Source organism: Miniopterus schreibersii (genome assembly GCF_964146895.1).
Source record: "Miniopterus schreibersii genome assembly, chromosome: 16".
In the NCBI taxonomy this organism is placed as follows: domain Eukaryota; kingdom Metazoa; phylum Chordata; class Mammalia; order Chiroptera; family Miniopteridae; genus Miniopterus; species Miniopterus schreibersii.
Window position 1 is genome coordinate 7,180,290 of NC_138116.1, and position 17,399 is coordinate 7,197,688.

At 49.6% G+C, this 17,399-nt stretch overlaps 1 protein-coding gene across 1 annotated transcript in view; it reads left to right on the plus strand.

The window, feature by feature from the left end:
• Window positions 1–962: 962 nt before the first annotated feature.
• The window catches only part of LOC308569004 (uncharacterized protein), a 28,433-nt gene continuing 11,996 nt past the window's right edge, over window positions 963–17,399 (plus strand). Inside the window, exons 1-3 of the mRNA XM_081162368.1 lie at window positions 963–1,192; window positions 10,884–11,100; window positions 16,672–16,865. Of these exons, the coding sequence (XP_081018494.1) occupies window positions 11,045–11,100; window positions 16,672–16,865 (250 nt within the window). The 5' untranslated portion in view covers window positions 963–1,192; window positions 10,884–11,044. The remainder of the gene's footprint in view (window positions 1,193–10,883; window positions 11,101–16,671; window positions 16,866–17,399) is intronic.

Consider the following 17,399-nt stretch of genomic DNA (forward strand, 5'->3'; position numbering starts at 1 on the left):
CCCTGTTTTAGTGCCGCACAAGTCCCTGCCACCAGGGGAGCTGGACAGGAAAGATCTCGCTCCCTCAAATTTAATCCGGGCCTCTTGGGAGCTGACAGCTTGACGTGCATTCAAATTAAACTACAGGACGGTTTCCAAAGTTCGCTGCTTATTATTTGGAAGCACATAGTCCTACCCAAGAGCAGTTACTCATTAATCTCTGCAGGAGGCTCACCTTCTAGAGAGGGGACTCACATTAGGGCCTTTTCTAAAAGTTCTGAGCCGCCAGCGTCATGGGAGAGATAAGCCATTTGTTGTGGGGTGCTTTTTGGTTTTTGTTTTGTTTGGGTTTTGGTGTCTGAACACACTCAAAACTACTTTCAAACATGACTAAGATTTTTTTTGAGAAAAACATAAGTTGTTCAAAAATAACAGGGAAAATAGCAGCGCCAATTGGTTATTCTCTGAAACACACGAAAGATGGTCTTAAAAGGAGTGTGATAGGAAGACATGTTCACACATAGGCTTCAGAATGCACCCGATCTCTATTAGCTCATCACAAAATTGTATGTGAAAACCTCAGTTTGTAGGGTGTGGGGGGGTTTTTCTGGAATAGATAGCTACCAGGAAAACTTGGTGTTCAGGTACAGGTCAAAGTAATATAGCAGATGCTTGGCACACAAAAAAAGTCTGTATTCAAAAAAGTGGGTGAGATACTCTGGTACATTTGATTGGAGTCAAGGAACATTTCTACAACAAATTATGTTTGGATCAATCAACATGTTCAGATCTCGCTGGCCGAGGAACGCTCATGCAGACGGCCGGCGAACCGGGTCTCCGGGAACCGGGGCCTCAGGACAGGCCGCAGGAAAACTGCTCATCCACAGGCAGGCGAGTGCGGCCTTTGTTACTGTTGGTTTCCCGGAACCAGGCGGGACAAGCCTCAGTCTGGGGACCAACGCGCCGTTGCTCGGAGACCGCGAAGACAACGCTGCGGCTCCGGAGCAGAGAGGAGAGACGGAACCCACAGGTCCCTCAGTTGCTGAAGACCGACCCGTGTCACCTCATTAAGCTTCGCCCGTAATCACGTGGGGCTTCCAGGAAATGACAGCGCAGCTTGTAGCTATGGCAACAGCAGCAACAAAATCACCTTCCCCGCAAACCACGTAGGTAGTGAATCAGCCAAGCGTTACCCGAGGACCTGGCTTCTAACGTGAGTTACTGGGATATTCTGTCTCCACTAAGCGGCACAGGATTCTTGCTCTACGTGTCACTCTTCCCGAAAGGATTAGTTGCCTCTCTCTTCTCTGTAAAACGAGAGCGTGTGGGATGGGGTGGCCCGTGAAGAGCCCTCCAGCCTTAAGAGCTCCTAACGCTCACAAACAGCAACAGAAATCCTTCCTGCTCTCCTTGTCGCCTCTCTAGAGATTTCAGATGTGTAAGAAAGCTCTTTGTGTGTTTTCTATACTAAACGCAACGACTTTTTCTTTCTGGGTCACCGTCATGGGACATTGCGTCTCCTGGTTTGGGGGGGGTGGGGGCAGCAGGGAGAAGCTCGGACCATAATTACTCTCTGGGGACTCGCAGGGGGTTTCTCTGGCTGGAACTTGCCGGGGGCTAAGCAGATCTCCCTGGAGAAAAGCGATTTGCTTTGCTCGCGGAGAGCCGTAAGTCACAGGCTGGCCGCATTTCCCCTTCCACTTGACCTTCTCCCGCGGAGGATCTCCGCCAGCATTTGGTTCCCTCGGTTAAGCTTTGTCCATAATAATGGTCTGAGTTCCTGGGAGAAAATGATTCCACTCTCCTTGCTCAGGGCTTTGTAAACACTTACAATTGCTCTGAAAGCCATCAGTGGCCCATGTGGAGACTTTGTCATACGCTGTTGGGGGGCCCAGGGGGTGGGAATAAAAGGCCCAGATGAAATTCAAAGACGCCGCCTTGGACTCCCCATGAGGGGGACACCTCGCCATCTGCAATTCCGTAGGTCTTGTAAGATCGTATATTTAAGAGACTTTGGGACTTTTCCAAAGAAGTCCCTGCCAGTCGGATAGAGTCCCCACCTATCTCCAGGGACTTGTACAGCTACAGGTATTCCAAAGGGAGCCTGACAGTGCCGTTGCCATCACTTCCCTTCCTTCGGCTGTGACTGCGGTGAAGACAGAGCCTCCGAGGCTTGGGCCCGAGTCATTTGTTGTGCCTGGAGGCACTGTTTGCCTTTTCTTTAGAGTCCTGACCAAAACACCAGCATCAGGATGCTGAGGGGACGCTCTGGGACAGGGCTTCCCACAGTAAATTCGCCGCTCCATTCCCCTGGAATTCCGACGGCTCAGGGTTCCAGAAGGCTCCGTCTCGGTTTCTGGGCTCCACCACCAGAGCTCCTTGTATTCACGCCCCTTCAAACGTAAAATCGGACCCTCTGTTGGCCCTGAGCGTGGGGCAGGCATCGTCACGGGAGAGAACTCTTGTCCCTCAGGAATGGGACAGGCGATGCTTCGCCGGAAACGGAGGCTGCGGTAGTTGCCTGAACTTTGGAGAATTTGAATTCCCGGCTCTCACTATGAAAATCCCCCTGCTTCTTACAGGCCTCTGTCTTTTCTCCCCTCCCCCTGTGTTCATTCGTCTCCTTCTTTCTTGATGTTCAACTCTCACCTCCAGCCTCAGAAGGCTCAAGAACAAATTCTAGGAGTAATCAATGCATCACCAATGATTTCTCGTTCCCAGGGGACGTCTCTGATCACTCCCAAGACCAGAAGGTTTTCTTCATTTCTGCCCTCCTTGGGTGTGGCTAAGTTGCCTGATTGATGTGTGAGATATTAAAAAATATTTTAGGCGAGGAGAAATATCACCCTCTACAGGGCATGTGGATCTCAGACTTACAGGCGATCGTTAACAAGATGGCACTTTTTTTTAATGGATTATTCGTTCTTCTTTCACTTTAAGGGTAACACGGCCAGTGACAAGCTTGTTGACTAGAATGCATTCTGCACACATTTATGCTCAAGTATAAAAGGAGAGGGGATGTCAAGAAAAATTTTTAAACAGTCTGACAAATGGAGAAAAGTCAGACATGGAGCTAATAAAGGGATTTGGGGCCAAGGTGTGGACTCCTCAGTTTCAAAACAAGAGAAAGACACAAAGTTCATTCCCTGAGTCTCTGATGGCCTGTCTGAGTCTTCAGCTCAGGCTGACCAGGGTTATGCTGATAACTGCAGCCAGCAAATGCGCCATCGCTTTTTCACGTTTTATTCTTTCTTTAAAACATTTCAGGTAAATGTTAATGATGGCATTTGTTATATTTCACCTTTCTATTTTAATAAAGTCAAGTGGTCTATTCTGTACTTGCCATAGATTGAATATTCGCGTTCCCTGCCCCCAAAATTCATTTGTTAAATCCTAACCCCTCATATGATGGGATTAGTGGGGGGGGGGTGTCTTCAGAGGTGATTAGGTCATGAGGGTGGAGCCCTCATGAATGGAATTAGTGCCCTTATGAGAGAGACCCCAGAAAGACCCCTCGCCCCTTCTGCCATATGAGGACACAGCAAGAAGATGGCCATCTATGAACTTGGAGGAGGGCCTTCTCCAGATGCTGGATGGGCTGAATCCGGGTGGGCTGATGCCTTAGTCTTGGATTTCCCAGCCTCCAGAGCTGTGAGAAATAAATTTCTATTGTTTATAAGCTGCCCAGTCCATGGTATTCTGTTATAGCAACCTGAATGGTCTAAGACAGAAGTATCTTAGTAACTGACACCAAAGGGAAGCCCTACGAGCCATACAGACCTGAACCAAGCCCTGTTTACACCGTAGCATCGGCTCAAATTACAGGCATCGTGACCATAAGCACTCTCCTTCGGATTGCCACCACCACCAGTCTTTAGCACAGGAAAGCACTGTTTCAGGGAACTTTCATTTCCATTACATCTGTGGGTGTGTGCGTATTCGTGATAATTTAAACACATTTGTAACTACAGGCAGTTTGAAAAGCTTGAAGGCCATAGATTCAAGGAGAATGAGCCTTTGTCCGCTACACTTGCAAAATCAAACCTATTAAATGTCATCATCATGGAAACCTAAGACAATTTTAAACATCAAATCACTAAAATTCTCATCAGTTAATGTTTAGGAAATACTGAAATATCTGGTTTATTGACTTGCTGGGCTACCGTAGCAAAGTTCCACTGGCTGGGAGGCTTCACAGAAATGTATTTGCTCATAATTCTGAAGGTTAGAAATCCAAGATCAAGGTATGGGGGGGGGGGTGAGTTTGTTCTGAGACTTTTTCCCTTAACTTGTAGGTGTCTTTACATGGTCTTTCCTTTATGTGTCTCCTAATCTCTATTCATAAGGACACCAGTCATATTAAATTAGGACCCACACTAATAACCTCATTTTAATTTAATCACCTCTTTAAAGGTCTAATCTCCAAATACAGTCAGCATTGTGATGTACGGGGCTTGGACGTCAGCATAGGAATTTGACCAGGACACAACCAGCTGATTGGATGGTGTATCTCACCCAACCAGTTCAAGGCCTTAAGAGCAAACACTGAGGTTTCCTGGAGATGGAGAAATTTTGCCTCAAGATGCTAACATCACCTTCTGCCTGAATTTGCCGCTACACAGTAGCCAATTCCTTAAACGCAATCTCTTGGTGGTGTGCATATATATCCTATCGGTTCAGTTTCTCTGGAGAACCCTGAAACACTCCCTTATGCTAAAAATAGTTCAGGGTGTCACAGAGGAGATCCAGGCCTTACTGTTCTGCCTGTCCTTGGAAAACCAGCCCCATTCAACTGCGAATCAGCCCCGTGGGGCCTACGGGACTCGCACGCAACTCCAGGTGGCGCTCGTGCTCTACTCCAGAGGCTTCCCCGCCTCAGGACCCGCCCCACAGGCTTCTTAACTCGCCCAGTGACTCAGCAACGCCCAAGAGGAAGCAGAAGATGTGGACAAAGGACACTGCCCTGCGTCCCCAATGTGCCCAAGCTTGCCATCACAAAGGCCACTTTGGGGATGCGTCCTTTCTCGGAAGTCCCATCTCTTTGATAGGACTTAGCGTGCCCTGAGCCAGTGGCCACTTGGGCAGTCTCCTGAAGCCCCCAGTGACCAGGAGCACCCCGGGGATGATAGAAGAAGGGGTGCCATTGTGGCTGAAGGTTGGCTGGCCAATTCGTGCTGTTTCTGTCTGCAGCGGAAAGGAGGCCAGTGCTCACTGTCCCAGGTTGCTCCAGGGAGACAAGCGGCTGCCGCCCAGGGCACAGCACCCCGGCCGCCTGGGTGTTTCCCACCCAGGGCCTGACTCACCCCGAGCCCGGGGCGCCAGCTACCCACAGCGCTGGCGCATCGGGCTCCGGCTGTGCCTGCTCGGCAACCCCCCTGTGAACCCTGCTGGTGGTCAAGACCCTACCCTGTCATCAGGCCGTGTCCTTGACCACAAGCTCCAAACATTTGAACGGCACAGGCGTGTTGAAGCTCTGTTCTTTCAGCTCATGGAACGATTACACCCTTTCCTCTGGCCTCCGCTGTTTCCAGGGAGAAATTCGAGTCAAGGTGTTGTTACGTCTTTCTTGCCGCTTTCAAGAATTTTTCCTCTGTCTTTCCTTTTCCGGAGTTTGATTGTTATGTGTCTTGGCTTAAGTTTCTTTGGTACGGATTCCTCGGGGTGGGGGGTGGGCTGGATTTGGCCCACTGCTTAGATGATCGATGCTACATAAAACTTTGAGCCAGGTAATCCCAGATTTTCTGATTTGACAAGAGAAACTGCAAATATGGAATTTTTAAAATTTGAAACCACCTGATTTTTAAGTCAATAAATTATTATTTTTTAATTCACTAAAGTACTGGATAAAAAATGAAAGCAAAAAGAAAATTTATCTTCCAGGCCCCATGGACCATGGGACATGTTCATGAGCCCTTAAATGTGGTTCTCTTTACAACTGTAAAATGGCCTTCTTTGTTTCGTTTAATGCTCTTTGCCTTGGCTTTAACGTGGCCTGACACTGAGATGAGGACTCCTACTTCCTTTTAACTTATATTTGCCTGGCCTGCCTTTTCCCGTTCTCTATGTTCAGCCTCTACGCGTCACTTTGATTTTTCAATCCTCACACAAGGATATGTTTAGAGAGAGAGAAACATTGATCAGTTGCCTCCCCTACACGCCCCAACAGGGAATCAAACCCACAACCTAGGTATGTGCCCTGACCCGGAATTGAACCCACAACCTTTTGGTGTACGGGACGGTGCTCCCACCGAGTCCCCTGGCCAGGGAGAGTCACTCTGTTTTAAATATGTCTCTTGTCTCAGCTTATCGTTGGCTTTTCGATTTGTAATTATTTTTAAAATTAGGACATTTAGCCCACTTACAGTTAACGTGCTAGATACGACTGATCGCCACTTGCTTCCCCTGTGACGAATGTCTGGGCTTTTACACGTGGCTTCTGAAGGCAAAGAACCGGTTACAGAAGAGACACACTCCGGCAGGGATTTGAAACGGGCGTGTGGTCAAGATACCACATTGGCAGGGTTTAATGTTTAACACTCCCTGGGAGACATCACGTTTCGTATTCTGAATATTGGAAAGACCATTCTCATTTATTTACACTTACACAATAGATTCCTTAGAACGAAAACCATTAAAAACAATTACTCTCCCCTCCCTCCCTTTTTCCTCCCAGTGTCTAAAGGAGCACAAAGCCAGCCAGGGTGGAGGGTGCCGAGGCTCCCCCCACGCCAGCTGGCACCCCCCATTCCTCAGCGGTGGCTGCTGAGCAGCTGGCCCTCGCTGAAATGAGAGCTCAAGCACATGACACCGGGGACTCCCTCTGCTGCCCAAAGCCATCGGAAAAACCTGCTCCGGCTCTGCGGTCCCGCAACTCAAGCTGCCAAAAGGCAGAAAGGAGTCATGAGAAAATCAGCTCCCTATCTCAGGCCTTCTGGCCCTTGGTCCTAAACGGGGAAGGTGATAGGGAAGCTGTGTCACCTGTCCTTGAACTCGCTATCACGGTCCCTGCTTCACTTCCTTCTCCCCTGTGCTTTCTAAGCCCCACACTTAGACGGAGGGGGCGGGAATATGGGGGAGGCTGCTGCCAGGAAAGGCTGAGGGGGATGGAAAAGCAGCTGCTCCTCCGCAGGCTCTTGGCGGGCTAATGGACTCCCCAGCTGAACTTCCAGGCACCCGGGGTGGAAAAACACGTCGCCTCTCCTTCCACTGACGCTGACGCCGGTTCCAGCCACCCCGAGCCGGCAAGGGCCCGAGGCTGTGCTCTCTCGGCCTCGAAGGCCAGCTGGGGGTGCGCTGCACAGCCCACGGAGGCAGGGAGCCTCGGGAAGTCCATGATTCGGGTTTTAGTTTTTCAAAAGCCCTCCCCTGAGCCCCAAGATGTGTAATTTGATGAGCAGAATATGGGATTTGAAGTCAGGCAGACTGGGATTTAAGAACTGCCTCTGCCCATGAGTAGCTGCGTGACCTCAAATAGTGCTCTTAAGACTGAAGTGGGCCCTGGCTGGTGTGGCTCAGTGGTTAGAGCGTCGGCCTGCAGACCGAAGCGCCGTGGGTTCAATTCCCGGTCAAGGGCAGGTACCTGGGTTGCAAGTTCCTTGCAGGCCCCAGTCAGGGCACGTGCAGGAGGCAACCGATCGGTGCGTCTCTCTCTCTCCTCCTCTCCCCTCCTTTCTACTCTCTCTAAAAACCAATGGAAAAAACACCATTGTGTTAGTCAGGGTTCTGCAGAGAAACAGAACCAATGGGATGTGTGAGTGCGCGTGTGCGCACACACACACACACATACACACACACACACACACACGAGAGAGACTGATTGATTTGAAGGAATTGGCTCGTGCACTTGTGGAGGCCTCACTCATCCAAACTCTGATGGGGAAGGACAGCAGCCTGGGGACTCAGGAAGAAGTCACAGCTCAAGGGCGAAGTCTGTCCTCTGAGATGAGGCACCCACTCCCTCCGTATACACACCCATGGGGGGGGAGGGGGCGTGTGCATCAGAAGAAAAAAGTTGAAAACTACAGCTTCATATTCATAAATAATGCTACACACATTTTGAAGGGTGATGGTAAAAATAACTCTAAACTCACTCAAATTCATTTTTAAAAAATAAGTCATCCCTTTCGGTCCTTTATTATTAGTAACAAATTACTGATGACACATTTCACAGCTAATTGGACCCACCAGAGCGTGCGAAGAGCAAGGCTGAAAACTGCTGCACTGATGCCTCCTCTGGCCAGAAGGGCCCCAGAAGGCGCAGACTGCGGCTCAGTCATTTCAGGAGCCCGGCCCTGTGCTTTGGTCTTGGGAGGAGCTTATCACCTGTGAGGCACTGACCTGGGCGGAGGGTTCGGTGAGACTCGCTCCCCGAGGAGCAGAGAGGGCGTGCGGAGGAATTGGGCGGTTGAAAACCCGCACTCACTGTACCCCTGAGGGCATGGAGGCCTGTAAGCAGACACTCTAGATAATAGATAGTGGAGAAGAGGCCCATCCCCACCCTTCAAAGAGGGTGCATGGGAGACAAGACCGACAAATATGTAATCAGCATAAACACGAAGAGAAAAAGACAGTAATTCCAAGAGTGTGTCGAGGGGGAAGAATGAATGGGTAAGGTGGGAGAAACGAACCACAAGATCACCGGTGAGAGAACAGACTGCTGGTTGTGTCTCTGGTTGACCCAGTGATTAGTACCCAGAGAAGAAAATCCCAGAAAGCAGCCTGGAATGGGCCTCAAAGTGCACGTTCTCCACGGTGAGGGGCCCAGCAAAGTCCTGCTCTGGACTCCTGGAAGCCCAGTTTGGAGTGTGGGGCTGTGGGTGTCCACCCAGTCCACTGTGCAAGGTGACCTGTCCTGTCTGGGCACATGGGTCAGTCTCTTGCTCTACAGTTCTTTCCAGACTATGTTGGTGGTTACCTACTATCCTTGGAAGGGAAGACAGCTCTACATGGGATATATTTTAGCTGGGATGACGGTGCACTTTTTGATCTCCTCGCTCCCACCAGTATCAATGGAGAAACCATTGTGTGGAATGTGGAGACCCAGCTGGACTGTCCCCGCCTCAGAAAGTCACCGTGTGTCCCTCTCAGAGGGAGATGTGCAGTGACAAAGGAAGCTTAGAGGAGACCGTGCTGGCTTCCCTCCAAGCTACGTTAATTGGTGATTAGGTGGAAAAAGAACCTTTCTGCTGATAGACTGTCTTCCCCATAACCATTTCTACTCACTATTTTTACATAAATTTCAGAAGATATCATTTCATATGAAAGTTCTTATTAACTTCTTCCTACAGTGTCACCTTAATGGACTGGGGACATCAGCAGGCTTCCCTTCCTATATTTGACTATCCCAAGAATCATCAGATTATACAACTTGGCAATGTTTTGGAGTGACCCCCCCAAAAAAAAACCTGGAAAATTTTATCTTAAAGAATTAAACCATTCCCTTGAACAGCTTTACAAGTAGTGCCGACCTGCCTAGAAAAAGCATGCCCGGCATATTTTCCCCTAAGGTTCCAGGGTTGCTGTTTCTAAAATAATTTCACCAGCTAATTATACTTGGTTGGCATACACTTGTAAGCTCATATTTTCTATATTGTGCTCTACTGTTTTTATGAACATCAGTACTATTGACTGAATGGTTGTGTTCCCCCTAAATTCCCATGTTGGTCGTCTTCTACAAATAGATATTTTTAAGGAGAAGAGAAATTTTAGTTTAAGGGTCTCTCTGTGTCTCTCACATACACATTCTAGAACATACCCGGAGCTCAGGTGCGCTTACCTGGGGGGGAAATGACGTCATCAGAGTTGAGTCTCTTGGTAGGACTATCACAGAAATAGAATATTTAACTCCCAAAAGTGTAGAGAGAAAGAATAAGTATATTAAAGAAAATTTATTTCACTAAAGGAATAGTGGGGAAGGGGGCAGCAAAGAAAAAGTATAATAAATAGAAAAAATAATATGGCAGACATTAGTTCCAAATAGATCTTAGTTGGAATGAAGATACATAGCTTATTAGAAAAATACTGATCAAAATTAAGATGTTCTAATCACATAAATGTCAAATAGAACAGTCTTTAAAGGAAATAATATTACTTAGAGACATGGAAGGTTATCACAAATATACCAGAAAGGCATATGAAACTAGAGACAACAAATATCAGCAACAAAGCCTCAAAATCTTAGGTTGAATCTTAGGAAATTGTCAATATTTGATTGACCTACAAAAGCAATAATTTCATATAAAGTAAGAGCCAATCAAATTATGAAAAATTAAATTTCTTAAAGTGTTTTTTTAACATGCATCTGTTACAGATTGATTGATCAAGTGGCCAAATAATTAATAATGATGTTCGATATTTGAGCAGCATGATTAAGACACTTTATAAAATCCACAGATTTAGAATTTTATCTCAGCTCTTAAATAATCTGCATTCTTTTCAAGTTTTCAGGAAACATTTCAAAAAAAGAGCACATGCTAGGCCATAAAGGACATCTCAATAAATACCAAAGAATTGATAAAACATACAGACTATATTCTTTGACCCCAAATACAATAAAATGAGAACTTAACTCCCCTCCCCCAAAAAATAGCCCAAAATACTTTTGTATATTTGGAAACTAAAAATGGTTCTAAATCATTCATAAGTCAAAGGAGAAATCATGATAGAAATTAGAAAAAATGTCAACCTGGTTTATCATGATCCGATTTTCCCCATATTGTTCAGTCAGTGTGATTTAACAGCTGGTGGTGCCAGTCAAGCTAATATTGTGGACATCAGGGACAAAAAAAAACAAAACTGGTTTTCAGTGGGGAAAAACTATAAAGTCTTAATTCCTTATTTCACCTATTTGTCCATAGATTTTGTGTCTGGGTGTTCTCCAGCATTTCCTGCATTTTACTCCCCAGGGCCCATCGAAGGAGAGCCCCTGGGCTCACCGTGGAAGAGCCCACAGGCGCGTGACCACCAGTGTTGAATGCAGTTCGTGTGGCCCTAAGGCCGTCACCATCCAAGGCTCTTCTGGAGACACCTGCACACAGTGGACTGCTGAGGGGACAGCCCTGGGAGCATGCGGAGAGACGACCGGATGGCCTCTCACAATACCAGCCGCCTTCACTTCCCACGGTAGGTTTCGCCACCCGTAAGGCCGCACGGAGGCCAACCCCGGCGGGCGTCCTGGAGGCCAGGCGGCTCGCTGCCCACGGATGCGGGATGCGGGCGGGTGCACGCTGCCTCCTTAGGGGCCCAGTCGGTGGACCGAGCAGCCGATCAGATGGCACCTGCTTCCCAATCCGGGAACCCATGTGTGAGCAGGGACACTACTCATTTCACTGCTCACTCACCAGGCCAAGCAAACCCTTTCCTACCCGCCACACGCGGCAGAACATGGAGCGGGGGACCTGCAGGGCAGGCAAGCTAAGGTCCCTCCTCTAGGCCTGGGGAGAGACCCAGGAACCCGCCTGCAGCCCCCTCCAGGGCATAGCAACGCTGGCTCCGGAGCAGCCTGGAGCCCGACGCGGGGTCTGGTCCCACAGAGAGGAAGGAGAGGAGGGGTGAGTCCTGGCTTTGTAACGGGCAAAGGCTACCAGGTAGGAGGAAAGGGCAGGGTCCCGTCACCACCGCGCAACCGGAACGCCGTCCCAGGCTGTCCCGTTTCACTCCCTGGACGGTCTCCCAAGTAAGCAACCCCTGAAGCCATATGACAATGTCAGGTCATCAGCTCATCTCCCTTTTCCTCTGTGTGACCTGGGACAAGCTCTGAGTGTCAGCAGCACACTCTTTGTGGGTGAGAGGCTTGGGCCAATCTGTCACCAGGATTTAATAACGTGGACAAGGAAACCAGTTTTTAAAAAGGTGCACGCCCTTGCCATAGCGTAGAGAGGTCATGCTAAGGATTCACACGTCATATCCCTTCATCCCCACAGCGGCCGTGCAGTTTACATCTCACCACGACCCACACTTTCAGATGAAGTCACCGGGTTCCCAGACGGCAAGTCCCAGGCCCAAAGCCATAAAATAGAAAACAACAACAACAACAACAACAAATAGCAGAGCCAAGGTCTCAGCTCAAGCTGCAAAACGTCAGCCTTTTCTACCCAAAGTCGACCTCTTCCCCTGTGCAGCCCTGAGATTCTAGGCACTCAGACCAGAAGCCCACGGGACCATCTATCCTTCCAAGTCAGTTACCGGTGACAACCTCGAGATAATGCATTTTGCATCGCAAGCTGTTCACCCACCACCCAAATATTATGCTTCCTAAAAGCACCCTGGACACCGGTAGAACACCAAACAGAGAGAGAGATAAGCAAAGTAAAGAGAGGAGCATGCTCGGGGGCCCGGGCGGCTGCAGGAAAATAGCAGCAAGTGCTGAGAGGGGACTAGCAGCGGCGCGGCTGGGCACAGGCTAAGAGGCGTCTCGGTTCATGTTTTTTTCATATCTGATTTACAGAAAAGTGTCATTTCTAGAGTGGCTTTTTAAAAAATGGGTTCCCCTGGCTGAAACGCAAAGGACAGTGATAAATAAGCAGATGGCATCACCCCCAAGGCACGCCTTGCGAGTCCCAAGTGCCGCCTTCTCTCTCTGCGTCGTAATTCTTGTCCTTTCCAGAACTTTCCTCCATCCCTGTCATCACGAGCGGCTCTCAGACTCCCTGCACCCGTAACTCATGGCAATTTTGTTCCCATGTAGGACTCAAGTCTGGCTGGACCAGACATTGCGAAGGAGAGAAACCCATGGTTACGTGTTTCCATAGGCGATGTCATTTGCTTGGCTCTTTGCCAGCCCTTGAGTCATCTCTCATTCCCAGCTTGTCTCTAGCTCCATCTCATGTTCCTCCAAATGTTTCTATCACGATCTAAAGTTCAAACAATAAGTTAAAAGTGAGCCTATTCCGTATCGCCCGGGGACGGGACGTCTTTGTTTCTGCACTGGGCTCAGGGGCCGTGTCCCCGATTGACAAATTCCAAGCGGGCTCTGGTTTCCCACCTTCCCACACAACAGCCGTGCCTCCCCCCGGAGCCCCCCCTCTGTAAGTAGCACCATCATCCACCCTATCGCTCAGGTCAAACCCCAGCAGGTCTCTCGGGTCTTCCTTTCCCTTGTCCCCTCTAGCGGGCGCATCAGCAGGCCCTGCGGAGCCTGCCTCAGAAATCCCTGGACCCCACCCTCCTCCCTCCATCTCCAGTAATGCCACCCCGATGCCGATAGTGCCCGGGCAAGGGGGCAAGGGGGCAAGGGGGCAAGGGGGCAAGGGGGCAAGGGCAAGGGCAAGGGCAAGCCGCCAGCACCTCTCACCTGGATGGAGCAGCAGCCTCCACCTGCCCCCCCCCCCCCCCCCCCCGCGCCCTCCAATGTGCTCTTCATAGATTAGCCAGCCTAACCCTCACAAAATGCAAATCCAGCCCTCGAGTTTTCTCCCGGCTTCCCATTGCTTTGAGAAAAAGATCTAAAGTCCTGAACATTTCCTGCAGGGCCCTGCCCGACCTGGCTCTGGCCTCTCTCCAGCCCCATCAGCGCTGGAGCGCTCTCTCTCTCTCTCCCTCCCTCTTCTCACCATGCTGGCTTCTTTTCTCTTCCTCAGTTATTACAAACCCTTGACCGCCCCAAAGCCTTTACAACTGCCCTTTCCTCTGCCTGGAATATTCACCTCCCACTTTCTCTCTGAATGGTCTTAGCTCCTAATTCTTTTGCGCAAAGATCCTTTCCTGACCACCCAACCCAAAAGGGGGTCCTTGACAGTTAGTCCGTCTCCCTTGTTTATTTCCCTTCATAAACTACAATTACTTCACTTATGTATTTGCTACTCATAGGTGCCTGCGCCTGACACCCCGCATAGGACCTGAGACGGAAGGGAACGGAAAAGGTGTGTTGAAGGAGCGGGGCCCACAAACACCCTCCCGTGGCTCCAGCAAAGCGCATTCCAGAGTCCGCGCGAGGGGAGAAGTGTCTGCCTGGTTGGGAAAGCAAACAGCCCGTTAAACTTATGAAAACATGCTTTCAGTTAAAATCACAGGAGATGTTTTCTAACTGATTATGCTGAGCTGGGGAGAGACATGCAGAGATAATAAACACATTTAATCTGAAACAGGTGGGAGTCTGGGCAGTTCCCTGTACGTGGGGCCCCTGAAAAAGCATTCTTGTGTTTTTGACATTTTCTGAGTATAATTTTTATGTGCCAGGATGCGCTCCCCAGCTCCCCAGCAGTCACCTGGTGGCCCTGTTTGTCCCGTGGGCGCACGCACATTCGCATATCCGCCTGGGCCTGGTAGATGGTAACGCTTAGCTACAACTCTCTACACGAGCATCCCGAAGTGAGTGGAGCACTTTAAGGTCCTTGAATGGGGCACTAGAGACATGTATCGTAACATTTATTGAGTGTTGATCTACTTCATGTGCCAAAATATGCCTCAGGGTCGTCAGTTTGAATGCTACAACTTGCTAGAAAAGTTGGAGTATCAGCGATCACACATAGAGCAGATGTTCTAGGCTGAAGAGTTTTGTTTTTCTAAAAATCTGCCCAGCACACAAACTGCTTCAGATGGATCTTTTGAGAAGAGCAAGAGAAACAGAGAGGTGAACGGAGCTTTCAGAAACCACAACTCAGAGACCTGGCTTAAACTCATAAGACAACGACGATGCACTGTTTTTGAGTTGCGCACTTGGAGAAAATGTCAGGTTTCTGTCCAACGCATCAGCGAGGAGAGTTCGATAACTGGTGCTAACCTAAAGCTCCCAGTAGGGACACTCTTGTTTCTAAATCCTTAATCGTTTTTTTCTAATTATTACCTCTAGGATGCTGGTTTTCGGATTAAGTTTCTTTGGCTTTCTTTCACAAAAGACGTTACAACTCAGTGCATCTGCAGATGGGCTGACTGCAAAATGCCAAAGCACAATCGTGTCCTGCTCTCTGAGCCCTCACTGTAGCAGGATAGTCTTAACGAACCCCAGATGCAACCTTCATGGGTACAGAATCACCCCCTTGACTATCTGCTCCTGAGTCTGGTCATCACTGTGGACCTGGGGCTGATTGAACATGCCCCCACTCGCAACTCTCCCTTCCACCTGGTTAATATTTTGAATCTATTGTCTTATGTTCCCCTCTACCTTCACCTAATACTTTGTCATCTATCCTTCCATCCATCCATCCACACACCTACACATCCACCCATCCATCCACCCACACATCCATCCATCCATCCATCCATCCATCCATCCACCCACACATCCATCCATCCATCCACCCACACATCCATCCATCCATCCATCCATCCATCCATCCACCCACACATCCATCCATCCATCCACCCACACATCCATCCATCCATCCATCCATCCATCCACCCACACATCCATCCATCCATCCACCCACACATCCATCCATCCACACATCCATCCATCCATCCATCCATCCATCCATCCATCCATCCATCCACCCATCCACCCACACACCCATCCATCCACACACCCATCCATCCAGTATGGATTGAACCAGATACAATCCTACATACTAGGGATACCATGGTGAATAAGATCCAGTCTATGACCTCATGGAACATAAAATCTAATAGTGGATATAGGCACAAAAATGGACCATTTATTGCACAATTGGTCATGACTAGAATGGAGATATTTTCAAGGTAATGGAGACTAGAGGGAGGGCAGGTCTACATCTAGGGTGAGAGTTGAGGGGCATCATGGACAGCACCATAAAGTGGCACACAGGAGGTGGCGGGGAGCAGGGGGGTGCAGAGGAGGGAGGAAGGAGAGTGGTACATTCCAGGCAGAGGGACGAACACCAGCCGAGCCACGGCAGCCGAGAGCTCGCAGCATGCTGGGGGCACTGGGTGGTGTGCGGGGGAAGCAGCGCCAGGCTGGGGAGGCGAGGAGGGCAGGATGGAGGAGTGCGCAGGCCGGGCCAGGAAGGACCTGTGGGTCTCGCCAAGTGGGGTGACTTGGATGTTGGAGAGTCACTGAAGGACTGTGTTTGATACTCTCCCCAAATGTAAACAAATAATTGATATGATGGGAAATGGGGGGAAAGAAACAGAAAACACAGTTTAGCCTGCAGGATATTAATCCTGGCCCATAAAAATGAAATACTAGCTCTTAGATGTTTCCCGACCTCCTGTGTTTCATCCCTGTAAGCACTGTCTTCCCTCTAATGTGTGTGTGCATGTGTGCCTCTGTATGTGTGCACATCTCTGTGTGTGTGCATCTGTGTGTGTGCACATCTCTGTGTATGCGTGTGCATCTGTGTGTGTGCACATCTCTGTGTATGCGTGTGCATCTGTGCGTGTGCATCTGTGTGCGTGTGCATGTGTGTGTGCATGTGTATGTGTGTGTGCATCTGTGCGTGTGCATCTCTGTGTGTGTGCATCTCTGTGCATGTGCATGCACACACACATGTTTAACACTGGAAGTGTTATAGGTGGAACACCTGTTCTCCAATTGTCCTGCTGCTCGGGAGATATTCCCACCCTTCTGTCGTTCTGACTATATGCAAATATGTAAAAACAAGCTGAAAGCACCCATTCATTTTCCTTCCAGATTAAATACATGTTCATGAAGTCGGGGCTCCCACTGCAGCTCCTTCCTCTCTGACCACTCACGCGCGGGTCACTCCTATGGGGCTGTTGAATCAGTCAAAGCATCACTCCTGACGGTGTGGTTTTTATTTTATTGCCTTATGTCTGGAGTCCCCGGGAGAGGAGGAAGGAGCACAGGAAACACGAGGAGCTGCCTGAAGGCCGGACCTGGCCACGGGGTCGGCCGCTGCAGAAGGGGGACGGCGCCCAGACCACTGAGAACAAAACAAAGGAGGCAGGAGGTGACCAGTCTACCAAGGAAGGCCCTTTTCTCAGCAAAACAGAACCGCGAAGAGACACCAAAGGTAGGGCCAGCCCAGGGCTGCGGACCCCGTCCCGGTCACCTGCAGGCATCCTTGGGTTTTATGAAACGGGGTCTTGGAGCTGGAGCCTCTTGGGCCAAGGGCAGAGCGGATGCGATAGGAAACAATTAAGGTTGTAAAGAGCAGTTCTGCAGAGCTCCTGCTGTTTGTGACGACTCCTGGCTCAAAAGCTCTGATTTCCATACTTAGGTATTATCTGGTGTTGGGCCAAAGAGAATTGCTTCCAATGAAACCACAGGCTGTGCATGTCAATGAGCTCAGTGGCCACATACTGTGTCCTGGGTCCCAGAGGGCCAGCCTCATGCTTTCCCTGAGAGAATCTGACTTGGAAGGAGCAGCGGGGAGCACCGTCTCCACGGGATGGCCCAGTCCTGGCCAGGGGCCCACAAACCCTCGCTCCGTTCATTGGACCCTTCCACGCTGGGCTCAGTCTCTAAGCCCGGCGAAGCACACACCTGAGCCCCAGGCACATCCCAGGAAGGCAGGGAGCAGCCTCTAGCCAAGGAGGCATCTCGG